General features: G+C 41.8%; 1 protein-coding gene and 1 pseudogene across 6 annotated transcripts in view; both read right to left on the reverse strand.

Moving 5' to 3' along the window:
* Window positions 1-19,289, reverse strand: part of TBC1D1 (TBC1 domain family member 1) — a 225,689-nt gene that overhangs the window by 197,946 nt on the left and 8,454 nt on the right. For all 6 annotated transcript variants that reach the window (XR_015165491.1, XM_086406158.1, XM_086406152.1 and 3 more), the window contains exon 2: window positions 15,923-16,425. Coding sequence is in view for 5 of the 6 variants with exons in the window: in XM_086406158.1 (XP_086262284.1) it covers window positions 15,923-16,339 (417 nt within the window). In the remaining variant the exon portion in view is untranslated. The remainder of the gene's footprint in view (window positions 1-15,922; window positions 16,426-19,289) is intronic.
* On the reverse strand, window positions 1,281-2,455 carry LOC147370816 (heterogeneous nuclear ribonucleoprotein A1-like; annotated as a pseudogene).

Here is a 19,289-nt window from a genome sequence, read left to right on the forward strand (position 1 = left end):
TAACTATAATGACACGCTGTACATTAGATACCCAGAATTTATTCATCTTTTAACTGGAAGTTTATATTCATTGATGGGGTTCCCTGGTGGCTCAGATGATTAAGAATCTGCCTGCAATGTGGGAGACCTGAGTTCGATCCCTGGGTTGGAAAGATCCCCTGGAGAAGGGAACTGGTACCCAGTCTAGTATTCTGGCCTGAAGAATTCCATCGACTGTATAGTCCATGAGGTGGCAAAGAGTCAGACATGACTGAGCGACTTTCACTTTATACTTTTGCTCACCCTCAGCTCGTGGTAACCACCACTGTACTCTCTGTTTCAATGACTTTGGCTTTTTTAGATCCCCTGTGTAAGCGATATCACACAGTATTTGTCTTTCTCTAACTTATTTCACTTAGCATCATGCCCTCAAGATCCATCCATGTTGTCACAAATTACAGAATTTCCTTCTTTCTCATGACCGAGTAATATCCCATTGTATCTGTGTACCTTGTCTTCTTTACCCTTTCATCTGCTAATGGACACACAATGGTTTCCATATCTTAGCTATTGTGAATAACAGCTACAATGAACATGGGAGCAGAAATGCTGGGATCTTGTTTTCATTTCCTTTGTATATATACCCAGATGTGGGATTGCTGGATCACACTGTAGTACTGTTTTTAATTTTCCAAGAAACCTCCATACTGTTTTCCATGTGGCTGAACCAATTTCCATTCCACCAACTTCCATCCCACCAACAGTGCACAGTGTTTCCTTTTCTTGAAGCCAACACTGATCTTTTGTCTTTTTGATGACAACCATTCTAACAGGTGTGAGATGATATCTTATTGTGGTTTATCTTTGCATTTCCCTGGTATTAGTGATCCTGAGCACCTTTTCATGTACCTGCTGACCATCTGTATGTCTTCTTTAGAAAAATGTCTATTGAGTTCCTCTACTCATTTTTGTTTTTTTTAAAGACCTCATTCAGCATCATGATCAGACTATTACATTTAGCAATCAACAGCATGGGTGCAAAAAAAAAAATCTACATTAAAACTCTTTGTTGGAATGCTTTATACTTTTCAGAGAACAGAAACTAAAATAATCTGTTATACAATTAGTCACAAGTACAGTCCTAGAGTTTTTTGCCCATACACGTGAGTATTGTCTAAAACATGTCATCTTTGTAGCACAGCCCCTGCCACCACTGTGCTTGGCTGAGTTCACAAATCTGCTATAATCTGTAGCTTCCCTGTCACTTCTCTGGCTCTCCTCTCCTGCTAAGCATTGTTTCCTGGCAATAATTAAAACCTTCTGCCAATGCCATAGCCACTGCTGTGCTGGAACCACCATAGCCACCTTGGCTTCATGGTTTGGCAAAGTATTGGCCTCCACCACCTCAGGAGCCAGAACTTCTGTCTCCAAAGTTTTCTTCTTTCATGGGTCCAACATTTGAATATTGATTGTTGTAACTGCCAAAATCATTGCAGCTTCTGCCACCTCCAAAATTGCTTGCATCATTACCAAATCCATTATAACCATCCCCACTGCCACCATATCCGCCACCACCACGGCTGCCACCAAAGCCACCTTGACCACAGAAGCTTCCTCCATGACCAAAGTTGTCATTCCCGCCAAAACCACCTCCATGACCACCACCAAAGTTTCCAGAACCACTTTGACCTCTCTGGTTGGATGAAGCACTAGCCATCTCTTGCTCAGACAGGACCTTTCTCACTTCACAGTTGTGGCCATTCACATTGTGGGATTTGTGAATGACAGTCTTGTCTACGGAGTCATGGTCATCAGAGGTTACAAAAGCAAAGCCTCTCTTTTTGCCAATACCTCAGTCAGTCATGATTTCAATCACTTCAATTTTGCCACACTGTTCAAAATAATCTCCCAGGTGATGTTCTTCAGTGTCTTCTTTAATACCACCAACAAAAATCTTTTTCACAGGTAAGTGGGCACCAGGTCTTTGCGAATCTCCTCTTGAGACTGCCCTTTTTGGTTCCACAAGTCTTCTGTCCACCCTGGGTGGCCTTGCACTCATGGCTGCATCCACCTTCTCCACTGTGGCATATGCGACAAACCCGAAGCCCCTGGAGCGCTTGGTGTTTGGATTCCTCATTACCACACAGTCTGTGAGCATGCCCCAATGCTCAACATGGCTCCTCAGACTCTCATCAGTTGTTTCAAAGCTCAATCCTTCAGTGAAGAGCTTCCATAGCTGTTTGGGCTCTTTGAGAGCCTCTGACTTAAACACGACGGCAGTGAAGTAGGGGTGTGGGGGAGACTTCAACAATGCTTTCTCAGTGGCGTCCGTGGGCAGAAAGCCTCTACTCATTTTTTAATCAAAATTTTTTCTCTTGAGAGGTATGATACTTTGTATACTTTAGATATTAACCCATTATCAAATATATACTTTGCAAATAATTTCTCCCATTCTATAGGTTGTCTTTTCATTTTATTAATTGTTTTGCTATGCAGAAGCTTTTTAGTTTGATGTAGTCCAACTTGCTTATCTTCGCTTTTGTTGCTCCAAATCTCGTTTCTTTCTAATGATAGACAGATCAGACATCTCTGAGTCACCTCCAGCCCATCCTGGTCATGCTCTTTTTTCATAACCAAAATGGTTCATCAAAGCTAAACAAAGCTGATGCTGTCACTTTCTACCAATCGTGAAGCTAGCCTTTCCTTTCTCCCTGCTGCACAAAACTGCAGCCATGCAAAAGGACACATCTCTACCATTATAAAAAATGTCTAAAATATAACTATAGCTATAGCTAATTGTGTGTGTGTGTATGTATGTATGTGTATATATACAGCTTCCTGGGTAGCTAAGCTGGCAAAGAATCCGCCTGCAATGCAGGAGACCCCAGTTCAATTCCTGGGTCGGGAAGTTCCCCTGGAGAAGGGATGGGCTACTCATTCCAGTATTCTTGGGCTCCCCTGGTGGCTCAGACAGTAAACAATCCACTTGCAATGCAGGAGACCTGGGTCTGATCTCTGAGTTAGGAAGATCCCCTGGAGGAGGGCATGGCAACCCGTTTCAGTACTCTTGCCTGAAAAATCCCCATGGACAGAGGAGCCTGGCAGGCTACAGTTCACGGGATTGTAAAGAGTCAGACATGACTGAGTGACTAAGCACAGCACAGCATATATATATATATATATATATATATATATATATGTATATGTATATTCTGGAGGAGGGCATGGCAACCCACTCCAGTATTCTTGCCTAGAGAATACCCATGGCAGAAGAGCCTGATGGGCTACAGTCCATGGGGACTGAGGGACTAAGCACAGCACACACACACACACATATATACACATACAGATATATAGATAGATAGATAGATATAGACAGGGAGATCAAAAGGGAGACTGAGTTTAAAAAGATATGTGGGGTCTTCCCTGGAGGCTCAGTGGTGAAGAATCCGCCTATCAAGGCAGGAGACATGGGTTCAGTCCTTGATCCGGGAAGATCCCACATGCCATGGAACAACTAAGCCTGTTAGCCACAACTGCTGAGCCTGTGCTCTTGAGCCTAGGAATTGCAACTACCAAGCCCACACACCCTGCAGCCCATGCTCCACAACAGGAGGAGCCTGAGCACTGCAACTAGACAACAGTCCCCATTTGCCACAACTACAGAGAAGTCTGCACAGCAACAAAGATCCAGCACAGCCATAAATAAATAAATAAAATTATTTTTTTAAAGATAAGTGTAGAAAGGAATATATAAATTGATTACATATAAACACATTTGTTTATATAATAAAAGAATAAAATCTATAAGGCTATACACCAATCCGTTCGTTACTGTTGATTTCTCTCTAGGAGGTGGGATTAAGGGAGAACTTTTAACTGTAACTCTATTGTACTATTTTTTTATATTCAGCATAAATGCCTTTATAATCAGAAAAACATTTTATTTGGGGGGAAAAAAGTTGATGCCAAAAAAGATGGGCTCAAATCACAGCTGAAGGGAAGGGATTTAACCTATATACTACAAAGTTACTGAGAAGTAGACTACTCAGCTTTCATGAAATCTTCCCCATAATTCTCATCAATAATGCCCCTAAATTTTGTGTTTATCAAATCCAGAGAACTGTGCAACAGAATGGAGAGGCAGTGAATATTATCATGAACAAAGACTCTGAGGGGAAAAACACTCAGTAGGGATAGGAAGACAGCGATGGTGTCTAAGACTGAAATTCTGGCTGAACAAGAGAAATCTGTATTGATGAGGAAGGAAAAGAAGAACAAGGAAATAAACTATTAATAATATGGCTGCATAGGGGGATTCCAGAAGAGATTTGGCCAAAACATTAAAAATAAAAAAGGAGGACCACACCCTCCAGGAACAAATACAAAAGGTAACATCCACTCATACATTCATGAAGCAACCCCCTGTAGCAGGCATGGTTCAGGTGCCAGGGTCTAGCCTGGAACAAGACAGGCAAGGGCCCTGTTGTTTTGTGGCTCCGGCAGGTCAGGGTTCTGTAAACAAGGAAGCATACACCAGCAAGACAGTTCCAGATAATGATAAGCAGCACAAAAACATTCTGTAGGGCTTCCCAGGTGGCGCTAGTGGTAAAGAACCTGCCTGCCAATGCAGGCGACGTAAGACATGTGGGTTTGATCCCTGGGTCGGGAAGATCCCCTAAAGAAGGAAATAGCAACCCATTCCAGTATTCTTTCCTGGAGAATCCCCACGGACAGAGGAGTCTGGGGGCTACAGTCCATGGGGTCGCAAGAGTCGGACACAACTTAGGACTAAACCACCACCACCACAAAGACATTAAAATCTAATGAAGTGTCAATGATTGGTGTGGGAGTACTTTTGACTGGGAGGCTTGAGGATGAGGCTGAATTGAGTTCATAACAGTCTAAGGAACCAACCACATGAAGAGCTGGGAGCAGAGCTCTCCAGGGAGAGGCAACAACAAATGCAGAGACCTCGTGTGAAGAAGGAGGTTGTCACATTTTAGCCATGTGAACACCAGGGTGGCTGGGGTCCAAAGAGCACTGAAAAGAGTGTGGGAAATGAGGTCCATGTGGAAACTCCAGCAGAAATACAGGATTTTAGTCCAAGTACATCAGGAAGTCCTTAGAGAGGTTTTTGAGCAGGAATTGGTAGCTATTCTAGAGGTGCTCTGGATGCTAGCTTGGTGGAAAGAAGAAGCAAGAAAGGAGACAGGAAGAAAAGTTAGGAAGTACTGCAACATTCCAGATGAGAGATAGTGGAGTCGTGGCCTCAGGATTAGCCATGGAATCAGAGCAATGACAGATTTGGAATGGGTCTTGAATAATTTGGATGACAGTGTGAAGGAAAGAGAGAAATCTAGGAGAAAGATGACTCCTAGATTTTGGCTGTAGCAACTGCCATTGTCACTTAAGAGCTGCAGAAGACTGGAAAAACCACAGGTTGGTGGGCAGTAAATTCAAGAGTTCTACTTTAACCATGTTGAGTTCAAAATGCCTATTTAATGGCTAAGTAGAAGTCAAGCTCAGAGTTGGATAGATGAGTCTGGAACTCACTGGTGAGTCTAAGCAATAAATTAACTTTCAGAGTCTCCATCAAATAGGTGGTATTTACTGCTATGATGAGTTCATCTGGAAAGCGTGTCAAAGAGAGAAATGCAGAAGACAGTCTCAGATCAGATCAGATCAGATCTGTCGCTCAGTCATGTTCGACTCTTTGCAACCCCATGAATCGCAGCACGCCAGGCCTCCCTGTCCATCACCAACTCCCGGAGTTCACTCAGACTCACGTCCATCGAGTCAGTGATGCCATCCAGCCATCTCATCCTCTGTCGTCCCCTTTTCCTCCTGCCCCCAATCCGTCCCAGCATCAGAGTCTTTTCTAACGAGTCAACTCTTCGAATGAGGTGGCCAAAGTACTGGAGTTTCAGCTTTAGCATCATTCCTTCCAAAGAACACCCAGGGCTGATCTCCTTTAGAATGGACTGGTTGGATCTCCTTGCAGTCCAAGGGACTCTCAAGAGTCTTCTCCAACACCACAGTTCAAAAGCATCAATTCTTCAGCCCTCAGCCTTCTTCACAGTCCAACTCTCACATCCATACATGACCACAGGAAAAACCATAGCCTTGACTAGACGAACCTTTGTTGGCAAAGTAATGTCTCTGCTTTTCAATATGCTATCTAGGTTGGTCATAACTTTCCTTCCAAGGAGTAAGCGTCTTTTAATTTCATGGCTGCAGTCACCATCTGTAGTGATTTTGGAGCCCAGAAAAATGAAGTCTGATACTGTTTCCACTGTTTCCCCGTCTATTTCCCATGAAGTGGTGGGACCGGATGCCATGATCTTCGTTTTCTGAACGTTGAGCTTTAAGCCAACTTTTTCACTCTCCACTTTCACTTTCATCAAGAGGCTTTTTAGTTCCTCTTCACTTTCTGCCATAAGGGTGGTGTCATCTCAAGGGACGTACAACTCAGAATTAAGAAGAGGAAAAACCAACTAAGGAGACTGTGTAGAAACCACTATTAGAGGCAAAGGGAAAACAGCAGGTTGTGATTTTCCAAAAGCCAAGAGAAGAGAATGTTTTAAGACAGAAGAAACAATGTCTTGTCAAATACATCGAAGTTACTGGATGAGAGAAGTACAGAGAAGGGACAACCAGATTTTACAAGCTACAAGTGACTGGTGACATGTAGGAGCCATCAAATCAAGACAGAAGCCCAGTTGGTAAACCAAGGAAAAAAATGGGGATTTCCCTGGTGATCGAGTGGTTAAGAATCCACTTTCCAACACAGGGAACATGAGTTCCATCTCTGGTCTGGAAATATTCCACATACTGTGAAGCAACTAAGCCTGTGAGCTGACTTGTGAAGTCTGATTCCTAGAGCCCAGGCTCCACAAGAGAAGCCACCACAATGAGAAGCCCTCACTCTTCAACTAGAGAGTGGCCCCCCGCTCACTGCAACTAGAGAAAGCCCACGTGCAGCAACGAAGACCCAGCACAGCCAAAAATAAATTTAAAAACATTTAAAGCAAATACCTTCCACTTAAACAAATTTTTTAAAAAAATAAAATGGGCGAGTAGAAGCAAAGGTAGCCACCATGGCAACTCTTGAAAAACGGAGCAGAATATTGGACCAGTTACTGGAGGAAGCTGGGATGTGAAATGGGGCTAGAGGATGGCTTGTTTTTAAGACGGGCGATACCAATACTTAGAAGACCAAGCAAAAGCAGACCAAGAATTTCAGTTCTGTGTTATTTTTCATATCATTCTTTAGGAACCAAGCAGATCAGCATCAGTAGGACAGAAGTCTTATCTGACTTTCTCTTCCATTGCTGCTGCTGCTAAGTCGCTTCAGTCGTGTCCGACTCTGTGACCCCATAGACGGCAGCCCACCAGGCTCCCCCGTCCCTGGGATTCTCCAGGCAAGAACTCTGGAGTGGGGTGCTATTTCCTTCTCCAATGCATGAAAGCGAAAAGCGAAAGTGAAGTCGCTCAGTTGTGTCCGACTCGCAGCGACCCCAGGGATTGCAGCCTACCAGGCTCCTCCACCCATGGGATTTTCCAGGCAAGAGTACTGGAGTGGGTTGCCATTGCCTTCTTTTCAGTTAGAGGCCAATAAACAGACTATTAAAAATTTTCTGGGTACTGGAGAGGAAAGTGATCGGAAGACATCAACATGGGTTTAGCAGAAATGAACCACTTCATATAATACTTATGGATCAAGACACTGCTTGATTTTTTACACAACTACTGTGACAGCCTCCTAACTAATCTCCCTCTTCGATCTCATCTCTCTACTTCAAAATCTGAAAACAAATCTAGTTATTTCACTTTCCGAATACCTCTCATGGCTGACATAGCACAACCTTTTTAAGAAAAATACCCAATACCCTTAACAAGGCAGATCAAGCCCTATAAAATCTGACTCCAGTTTTTCCTTCCTGTCACATCTCTGACCGTGCAATTTGCAAAACATCACATCATAGCAGCTCCAGCCACAATGGACAACTCTGTACACCTTTGTCCCACTTTGGCTTGATGTGCTCAATCCCCTACTTGTCCATGAGTGCGTACTAAGTCACTTCAGTTGTGTCTGACTCTTTGCGACCCCATGGATTATAGCCTGTCAGGCTCCTCTGTCCATGGAATTCTCCAGGCAAGAATACTGGAGTGGGTTGCCATGCCCTCCTCCTGGGGATCTTCCCAATCCAGGGATTGAACTTGTGTCTCGTATGTCCCCTGCACTGGCAGGCGAGTTCTTTACCACTAGCGCCACCACTTAGGACGTCCATTCAATCTGCACCAAACTCATCAGCCTGGGAAATATCTAGAGGATCTTCAAAACCCACTCAAATGTCTTCCAAATTACATTTGGAAGGTCCCTCCAGAAGACAGAGCTATGACGAAGAACTAAACGTTTCAGGAAACAACTTCATTCCAGTGTAAGAGATTTAGGGACAATTCAGTTTTCTGAAACAAAAGGGGACGTTGTCAGGTACCATGTGTGGACACAGGAAGTGATGACTTGCCAGGTGAAACCTCCAGCCATGTCCATTGTTCAATACGACCCACGTAATTATTTGATGGCTATCATTGTCGGGAGGAGCCAAAAGTCAGCCTCTAGAAATTTCTCTTGTTTCTAGTTCTGCCCTCTGAAGCAATTGAGAAATTGTCTACTTCATTTTGTATACAGCAGCTTTTCACATAGCTTCAGGCACTCATTATGAGTATACTAGGCCTCCTCACGGTCTCTCAAATTTGCTCTTTTATAACTTACAGATGTTTGCTAACTCCCAGCCGTGCAGCCTTCAGAATCTATATTTGGCATATAAAGCATCATGCTACTTCTTAAGGGGACAATCATGGCTTACTTGACTTTGAACCCTAGCACCCAGCCACATAAATGTACATTAGTTGCATTTCAAAGAAAGAATTAATGTAAAATCTGTAACATTTCAAATACATCACTTGAGCACAGGAAAGGATGACTTCTGATGTTCTGCTGAAATTGAAAGCAGCTCCTTTCCTGCCCTGAAGTCACATGTGAGTTTTCTGGTACATCCTGCATTGAAGTCCTCCCCTAAGCCCCATTCCTAATCCAGCCTCTTCTGAGACTTTCTCTGAACGGGGCTTAGTCTCCAGTTGGCTTGCTCTGGTTGGTGGTTCAGGATTACAGGCTGCAATTAGTGTGGTGGACACTGAACCATCCAGAAGGGGGAAAAGCACTCAAAAAAAGAAAAATTAGAAACAAGAGATTTATCTCTTTCACCATATTCCAAACTAGCAGCCCTCAGAGTTCTTAACCACTGTAATATGTACCTAGAATTAAAAACAGGTCCTAGTGTTTAATGTGATTTTTTTAAAAAATAACTTTGAGCAAAATTCTATCACTAACAAATAGAAAGCAGCAAAGGAAAACAGAAAATCTGAACTCACTCTGTGATAAACATTCAAATTATTTCCAGAAATCTTTTCTAGGTAGCTTCTCCAAGGCTGACTAGTACAAGATGCAAGCTACATATGTAATTCAAAATTTTCTTGTAGGCACATTCATAAAGATACAGCAAAAGATGAAATTAATTTTATTATTATATTTGATTTAACCCAATATATAGAAAATATTATGATTCAACATGCAACCAAAATAGAAAATTATTGAGACATTTTCCATTTCTCTTTTCCAACCAAGTCTTTGAAATCCACTGTTTTAACACTCACAGCACATTTCAGATGAGACCTGCCACACTCCAAGTTCTCAACAGCCTCAGACAACTACCAATGGCCGTCCTGGACACTGGAGGTCTCGGCTATAAATAAGTTCTTCTAAGACACAAGTCAACTTTAGGTTCACGACACTTGTAAAGTCTATTCTTAGGAACAGATTTTTATTATAAAAATAATTACCAATGCAAAGCAATCAGGGAAAAATGCAAAGCTATAAAAAGTGATATGTATTGAAAATAGATGTCTAAAGAAATTATCTAGACACCGATCACAAGGCGGATGCTTCTGAAACCCTCAGACTCATCTCTCAAAGTAAAAAATATATTGCATAATCAATCCTGTGTCATGGACCCAAACCTTCCAACAAATACTTTGGAGTTCATGCAGTCCAGGACATTCTTTTTATAGATGAAAAAGAGTCCCTGCCAATCCCTGTACCAAGCAACCGGCTTCTGTCTAGTGTGACAGACAGTCAAGTGTTGATGGGTTGACTCAGACACACTGCTCCGTGCACCCATGCCCTGGGTCATAGCCACCGAGTGGGCCCCCAGATGAAATCTTACATAACAACCAAGATGGGATAAAAGATGCCACGTGGCACTTTCAACATCCATGAAAAAATCCTCCAAAACATATGCCACATAGCCTTCTCAGAACCATTCCCTGAGTAGCAAAGAAAGCCTCTTGTCTGATATTTAAAATTATGAACACTCAATGCAAAAAGGCGCTAGATTGGAAGAGCTGCAAAATCATATTATGCTCTTCAGAATAATCACCCTCAGGAACAAAAACACTCCAGCTCAGTGTTATAATTTCGATCTTCACTCCAGCAAAGAAAGGAAGTAATGAGCCAGCAAATATAACAGCCAAGCAAGAGATGCCATCGAAGCCAGCCTCTATTGAAAATCCTGAAATAAATGATGCATATTTTAAGTCACTAACTTAAAATTCCAAGCAGATGGGGAATTATTAAGAAAAATGAATGATGGGTAAAAGTGCAACCGGAACAAAGCTATGATCAAAACCAAAATTTTTTAAATTGTTAATTAAATCATAAAATTCAGCCAAAGCAACTTGGGCTTATATAAGGGACTTAAGTATTAAACCTGCTAATCACAGGAAAATAACTTTAGACCACCTTTTCAATTGATATGCAACATAATGAATCCAGAGAGGCTCGGTGGGGTAGCAGTCCATCAGTTACTAAGAAAGATGGTGTGCTTAGAGGGCCTCGTGTGAGAATACATTGGTCCTGTACCGGAAATTTCAAAAGGAAACATTTATTGTTCTTAAATTAAATTCACCAATAGTTAAGCACTCTTCAAACAAGCAGTATGGGAACCCACAGAGTTCAGCCTCGGATATAGCTCACTTTCAAGAAATGCAGTTTTGTTGCCAAAAATCATAGAAAAGGAAACCCATTCTTTCAAAGGACACTGACATTCTCTCAATCATGCCTTCCTCAGCAGCACTTAGAAAAGTCTTTCTAGAAGTAGACTTCTTTCTAGACCTTCCCATGCAGTCACCCCAGCTCCTCTATCCCTTACCCCATGCTCCTTTGGCATACTTTGCTGTCCTCCTCGTCGCTAAGGTTTTAGTACTTCATAATTTTCCAGCGAAAGATAACATTTCCTCCTTAGAAAAGGGAGAAATGAAGCTAGCAAGATTCTAGTAAATCCACGATGCTCTTAGGGAGGGTGGGGGAGGGGAAGCTCTGCTCATTCATGACATCCGTCACAGTTACGAAACCCCCATGTTGTGCCCAGACTGGACAGACTGTTGTGCCCAGATGAACCCTAACTAAAATGTTTGAAAATCCAGGACAGGTTACAAGTATAAGTCAGCTGAAGAAGAGTGGGTCCTTATAGCAAAACTACTCCCACACACCCCAATTTCTGCCTTACCCCGGGTCCCATGAATTGCCCATTCCCTCACCTAACACCAGCCTACACTTCTCCTCCATTTATTACTGGCTCAATAATCCTTGTCATTCCTCATTCAAAATCCATTCTTTCCATTCATTGACATAAAACAGCAACATACACAGTCAGAAGCCCCAGCCCAACACTTCCACTGCCTGCAACTCAGTGCTGGAAATTCTTTTAAAGGAAGCAGAGATTTTTACTTTGTGGATTTTTAAAAGAAAATTAAAAAAAAAAAAAGGATTAAAATGTAAATACTCTTCCGAGTGAGTGGCCAAGCTGATGTTCTTCTTAGAAGAAACAAAGCTGAAGAACTGGAGAAGGAAAGAATATTGAGATAATTCTCTTAGACTTTTTGCTTTTCCTAGGGCTGAGTCCAGGAGGAATTCTTGATTTCTTTGTCATGTGATGGGGTAAAGACCTACTCAGCGTCACCCATGTAGCTATTTGTCTTCCAGAGTGGATTTTTTAAATTTCCTGCCATGGATTCTAACTTTAAACTTTAACTCAGAACCTTACGCTACTGTGTCCACATGTGTTTGGAGGGATGTTCTTGAATGTTATGAGAAAAATGTAATCCATGGTTCAATAAATTTAGAAACTTACTGGACAAATGTACAGTTAAAGAGTGGAACAGAAAACATATTGTTTCCCTAACACAACAGTTTTTAGAGTGTGGTCTGTATAATTCAGTGAACCAATATTTTCTGAATAATCACTGTATTATGTTACAGAATCATTCGTGCTTAAAATATTCATTAAAGCACAAGACAGACTAATGGATTTTAATACAACAAAGTGCAAAAAGTACTTTGATATGGTTCCGGATTGCACACTGCAACAAACCTTTAAGAAACTGCATCTGTCTAGTTTATGTACAGCATTAAAGAAAAATATCCATAATTTTCTAAAAAGGCTCAAAAGTATTTCTCCATTTTCCTAGTTCATATCCATGTGAAGCCAAATTTTCTTAATAGGCTCAACCAAAACAACATATCACAAACAGAATGAGTGGAGAAGTAGCTGAGAATTAATAGTTGACCACTAATCCAGATATGAAAGAGATTTGCAAAAAACCAAGCAAACAAAATTAAACGATGCCAGTTTTATCACTAAAATTTTGGGGAAAATACAATTGTTTTTACAAAAAAATATTATTCAGGATAACACATAGGGAACTTACTATCACTTTTTAAATTAATACCTTTATAATATCTCTGTTTTAATTTCTAATATAGTCTAAGTATTAATAGATACAACCCACATTAATGCTCTTTGGGATACTGAATAATTTTTAAGAATGAAAAGCATCTTCAGATCAAAAAGTCTGAGATGCTGCCCTAATGTATTTTGATCACGGAGGCCCTTCTCTGTGGAACATATTGGGTATATTCTATGAAGCATACAGTGGGAAACACAGTCTCATGCTATGCTTATAAAACTATTCCCTATCACGTCTCTTCTCAGACCTTCTTCAGTAAGTTAATTTATATGCTGTTCAAAGATTTCTTCTCATCTCACACGGTGGTTTTGTCATTATGACTCTGGCAGTAAATGCATATATTCTCCTCTGGCAAACACAGGTGGATACTGATCTCACTTATTCAGAAGAGGGCTAATAGCATTATTTATCTGAGCAAACATTACAAATAGTCTGGAGAAATAATGACACAGGTTAACTTGCTCCCACAGCAGATAATGCTCTGCGATAAGATAGGGTGCCAGGATGACCCAAGAACACAGCATCGTGCCAGCTAGAATCGGTGCCAGTTTGCTTCACCATTCAGTTTTCAACAAGAGAATCACTGATTGAGATGCCTATGCTACAAATTACTCTTTTATGAAACAAGCGGGATGATAGCAATTTATTACTCTGAGTACTGGCAATTTGTGTTTGTAAAAATTGTAAGCAAGCCAAAGATAACTTAAGGATGGATTCATATTTCTACCGTGGCTTTTTAGAACATAGAGTGAGGTCAATTCTCTACTTTCAGCACGACTCAAAGCCCTAGTTCCAGAATTTAGTTATAAATCTCTTCTTCCTGTCAGGTAGCTGAATGACTGGCTGGAAGCCTGTTCTCAGATGGCTATAAAAGATTTTGGGAAAGAGTCAGAAGTATAAAGTACTGAAGAGCTATTCCGTGCAGAGACTGCCCCCAAGGAAACAGTCCTTATATAGAGCTGGCGTGGAGAACAGGCTGTACAGTCCTCTAATTTTCATTCTGGAATTTGCCCAAATAAGAGCACCATTAAGGTCACTTATGCAGTTTTGTTTTGTTTTTGTTTTTTTTTTAATGTCTGGTTTATAAAAATGCTGCTCAAGGTTGACCAGGATTGTATCCTGAGAGCTGAAGATGCTCATCTTGGTCTTTTTGTTTTTGCTTAAGATTTGAAATGGAATTAGTGTAAAATCTGCTTCTGATAAAACTTTCTTTAATTAAAATTTTTATTGGCATTAATGCTTACTAGTTTCAGGTCCCATTCTAGTTCATGTAGTCCTCCCAGCAGCTCTCTGAGACAGAGACTATAATTACCCCATTTTACAGATAAAGAAACAGACTCAGTGTTGGGTAAGGCCACTGACTTTATAGATGGTAGACAGGACTGGAGTCTAGGAAGTCAGTCCCTCTGAGCTCTGAACCAGGCCCCGCTCCCACCTGAGATTCATGAACAATAACATCAACTGCTTTTTAATAAGAAGATATCCAATTCTGTATGTAAAATAGTGGTTTTAAGATCCAGGTGAGCCATTATTTCAAAAAGCCTTCCTTATACTCCGGTGTGTTGAACTCCATTCTCTGAGTTCCTGACACACATCCTGGCCACAGACTGAGTTGTGTTTAACTGCCTGGCGAAAACCTTGAATTTTAAAATGAGGTTTGTGCACCCTGGAGGGTATGGAAAAAAAAAAACAAAACAGTGTGGTGTAGGGACAAAACATTAGCATTTCTCTTTATAGTTTCTGACATTTTTTTTAATTGGAGGATAATTGCTTTACAATGTTGTGTTAGTTTCCACTGTACAACAATATGAATCAGCCGTGAATCCGCAGTAAGCATATATACAGCACCTCCCTCCTCACCTCCCTCCCACCCTGCCGGTTCCATCCCTCTAGGTCATCACGGAGTACCAAGCTGAGTTCCCAGTGCTGGACAGAAGCTTCCCACTAGCTATCTATTTTATACAAGGTAGTGTATGCATGTTAATGCTATGTTTACTCCGAGGATTGGCATTAGCATCCTCAGAGTCTGCCTCGGTGTGTGTGGAAACAGCCACATAGGCCCCCCACACAGGCACACAAGGCACTCAAGACGAGCGTGGGCACTCCTCACCAGCAGGGTTAACACCCTCCCCTGCTTGTCAGCTTCCTGAAGCTGTACCAAATCTCAGTTTACATAGGCACAATTGAGAAAGAGGCTGTCAGGATTATATTTTCAACCATACCTAAACTAACTCTCACAAAACAGCCAAGTGGCTTCAAAGGAGTCCTGCAGAGAACTGCAAACAAATGCTAACAACAATATAAGCACAAATAAACAAGAAAATAGTAGAGCTGGTGATATTTTTATCATTTCTTTTATAATATTCTTCTCAGCCATATCATGAGATATAACAACAACAAGCCAGTGAGGATAGACTTGAAAGTGGCCAAAAGAAACAAAACAAAACAAAAAACCACTGAAAGTATCAAAACTTAGATTCATAGCCACTACTCTTTATGAATGGTCTCTGCCTAAGTGAACATGATACTTTGGGAAACTGGCTAATAAGACTCTTAGGCAGCTTACAAATAAATATATTTTTGTTAACAGCATCAAGAACATAAAACTCGCTGATCTAGAACTTTGCTACTCAAAGTGCAACCTGCAAAGGGGCAGTGCCCACATCATCTGTCAACTTGTTAGAAATGCAGTCTCAGGGTCCATCCCAGACCTACTGGATCATATTTTGCATTCCCCAGGTCATTCATGGGCACATTTCCGCTTGAGAAGCACTGCTCAGGACACACATCTTAAATGATCTGAATCCTAGTGGTTCAGCTCTTCTGTATACGTTTCGAAAGATTTCTCTGTTGAATTTTTGAACTCATAAACTTCTCATTTTAATAAAATATCTATTATCAAATGATCTTAAAGATTATAAAGAAACCATCCCCATAAACCAAAATCCAGTGAAATAATCTTGTATAATGGCAGCATTAGCTCCTTATTAATTCAGTACACGTAAATGCTCTAACCCCATACAACAAAGACCTTCCAGCCACACCCATCTTTTTAATCCCCACCTCCACTTACTTTTGTTTGATCATCGGCTTTGAACACATAGCAGATACTCTGCTGATTGGCTGCATCATTTTTAATCAGACAAGCAAAATAACTTGGGTCGTGACTATTGTGAATCAGTTTGTGAACTCGTTGAGGCTTACACTCGAAGATACTGGAACAGATCAATGGATCCCATTGTTGACTTTTTCCTGGCTCAGGCTCACATCTCAATCCAGAGGGCGAAACACAAAGGCGGACTGGCTTGGTGCCAGGCTCCTTTTTGGAAGACTGCCCGCTGAGCCTTCGCACCTCTGCCACCACCCACGGCAGCATGGGCATGGTAGTCAGAGAATGCACAGGCAAGGAGCCCACCAGCTGGAGGCCGAAGTCCACGGAGACCTCGTTAGGGAATGGGTGTTTCCTTGCTGTGAAGGTTATTGGTTCCATGTTGGGAAAGGTCTGGAAACTCAGCAAAACGTTGCCACTGTTTTTCTATTTTAGACCAAGCAATCTATTTCACATGCTTCTGAATCCTGTGGGAGAAAAACAGAGGCATTAGAATTTAATGAAGTCATGGCAATAGCTACTTTCAAAGAGATTATTTCAGCACTTGAGAGTCTGAAACCCAAATAGATGAAGAAATGGATATTAGCTCAAATAAGCTGCTCTGCCTAGAAAGAGCTTTCTTTAAATTGTATTACATATAAAACCTAAAAATGCTGTAACTGTCACACTCACTACGGGTTACAAAGCTCCCAGTGGGAGACTCCTGTTAAACACAAGCCTCATAGAGCCAACAGAGGCCAGCTCCATAGAAAGTAATATAGTGCTGCTTGGACAGCTTTAAACCCTACTGTATTATTTAACGTACATTACAAGACATTTTTTTAAGATGACTGAATTCAGTACTGGTGGCTCCCCCGAAATAAGTAATCTTGCAAGAAAAAAGTCAGCTATCTATCATGACAGTCTATTGAACTGGACTAGTTTTCAACAACTGACCTTATCACTTATGATACCCCTGGATTTTTAAAGGCTCTCCCCAATGTAGCCCAGAGGTTCTGAATCACGAATTCAAATTCCATTAACACATACTTGGTGACTATTACATTCTAAACACCATCACAAATATTTTGTTTCATTCATGTACTATACACACCCCGTGTCTCTTCTCATCAATAGAGGGTGTTTTTTGTACGAGATTCAAACTCACTCAAGGGGTAATTTTCCCTTCTCTATGGGTGACTTTCAACAACCACATTTGATGTATCGTAGCTTACTCCTTGGAAGAAAAGTTATGACCAAACTAGATAGTATACTGAAAAGCAGAGACATTACTTTGCAAAAAAAGGTCCGTCTAGTCAAGGCTATGGTTTTTCCTGTGGTCATGTATGGATGAGAGAGTTGGACTGTGAAGAAGGCTGAGCGCCGAAGAATTGATGCTTTTGAACTGTGGTGTTGGAGAAGACTCTTGAGAGTCCCTTGGACTGCAAGGAGATCCAACCAGTCCATTCTGAAGGAGATCAGCCCTGGGTGTTCTTTGGAAGGAATGATGCTAAAGCTGAAACTCCAGTACTTTGGCCACCTCATGAGAAGAGTTGACCCATTGGAAAAGACTCTGATGCTGGGAGGGATTGGGGGCAGGAGGAAAAGGGGACGACAGAGGATGAGATGGCTGGATGGCATCACTGACTCGCTGGACGTGAGTCTGAGTGAACTCTGGGAGATGGTGATGGACAGGGAGGCCTTGTGTGCTGTGATTCATGGGGTTGCAAAGAGTCGGACCCAACTGAGTGACTGAACTGAACTGAACTGAACTGAGTGCCCTTATAAGAGACTTAGAGAGCTCTCTTTCCACTTCTACCACGCGAGGACACAGGGAAAAGTGAGCAGTCTATGAACTAGGAAGCCAGCCATCACAAGATTCTGAATCTGCCAGCACCTTGATCTTGGGCTTCCCATCCTCCAGAACTGTAAGAAATCAGTTTCCATTGTTTATAGACTACCCAGTCTGTGATATTCGGTGACAGCAGCTTGAATGAACTAAGATAGTCATTCAAATCCGTTCTTTACTCTATTACTACTTCTTAACTGACTTTACATCTAAATAAATCTTACTTTTTTCTCAACTGGAGAAAAGGTGCCCCCACACTCAATCCAGCCTTCTTGTATTTCTTAGAGTAACTCAACCAACACATACAATTGATCATATCACTCTTCTGCTAAATCCTTAATCACAGCCCCCATAAAATCTACTCTTTGACATGGCATATAGGATCTCTTCAGAATCTGGACCTTTCCATATCTCCAACCATGTATACTCCTCTACAATGCAGCTTTGGGAGCTTTCCAGGTGGTGCAGTGGTAAAGAATCCAGCTGCCAATGCAAGAGACGCAAGAGATGCAGGTTCAGTCCCTGGGTTGGGAAGATCCCCTGGAGTAGAAACTGGCAACTAGTTCCAGTATTCTTGCCTGGAAAGTTCCATGGACAGAGGAGCCTGGTGGGCTAAAGTCCATGGGGTTACAAAGAGTCAAACATAACTGAGAGACTGAGCACGCACGCATATGCACATGCAGCTTTTGGCTCTGAAGATAAGTAACTGGACACGGTTCCCCACATGAGATGGGATTTCTCGTGCCTGTGTGCCACAGCGCATACTGTTCTCTCTGTCAGGAACATAATACCTGTCATGAACTGTAGAGAGCCCGAGAGTTTACCCTGCTTGCAAACTTACAAGTCAGGCTGCCACAAGTTAGCCTCCTGATAGAGGACATGCGACTCCCAGGTCAGACTAAGGATAATTTATTACTCAGAGCAATAGCAGTAGCCACAGAGGCAGCATTGTGGCTGGCTCCCTGACCTTCAGTTCCCACAGGCCAGGTGACATCTGTATCCACAGTGGGTTACAGGAGAGGCACCTGAGATTTGGAAGCCTGACTATTTTATAATAAGGAGTAAGCATGTCTGTCCTTAAATTCTAGAGTGTCTTCCAGAGAGGGACACTATTTCTATCTTCTTTGGCTGTTTGCTATTGAAAAAAATCGAAAAGGTGATCCAGAACAAAGCAGTCGGTCCCTCTGCTCATAAAATAGCATCATGGACAACCCAAGGAGACTCTCCCAATGAAATGAAAAAATAGGATCATTGACAACCCAAGGAGACTCTTCCAATGACCCCACTCTTGTCCTCTAACCTAATCCCAACTCACAGACAAGTCCTAGTTCAAGCAACTGTCACCTCTCTCACCCATGGTGATTCGGGGCAGCCACCACCATGACCTGCTGCACTTTGTACCTAAACGTCTGAATAGGTGTCCCTAAACAAGTCTATAAGCGTCTTAAGCTCATAAGGTTTGGGGTTTCTGAAATCGGTATTCAAATTCTAAACCATTTCCAA

Source organism: Bos grunniens, chromosome 6 (genome assembly GCF_055505025.1).
Source record: "Bos grunniens cultivar Pamir isolate PY7600 chromosome 6, Bosgru_T2T1.0, whole genome shotgun sequence".
Classification (NCBI taxonomy): domain Eukaryota; kingdom Metazoa; phylum Chordata; class Mammalia; order Artiodactyla; family Bovidae; genus Bos; species Bos grunniens.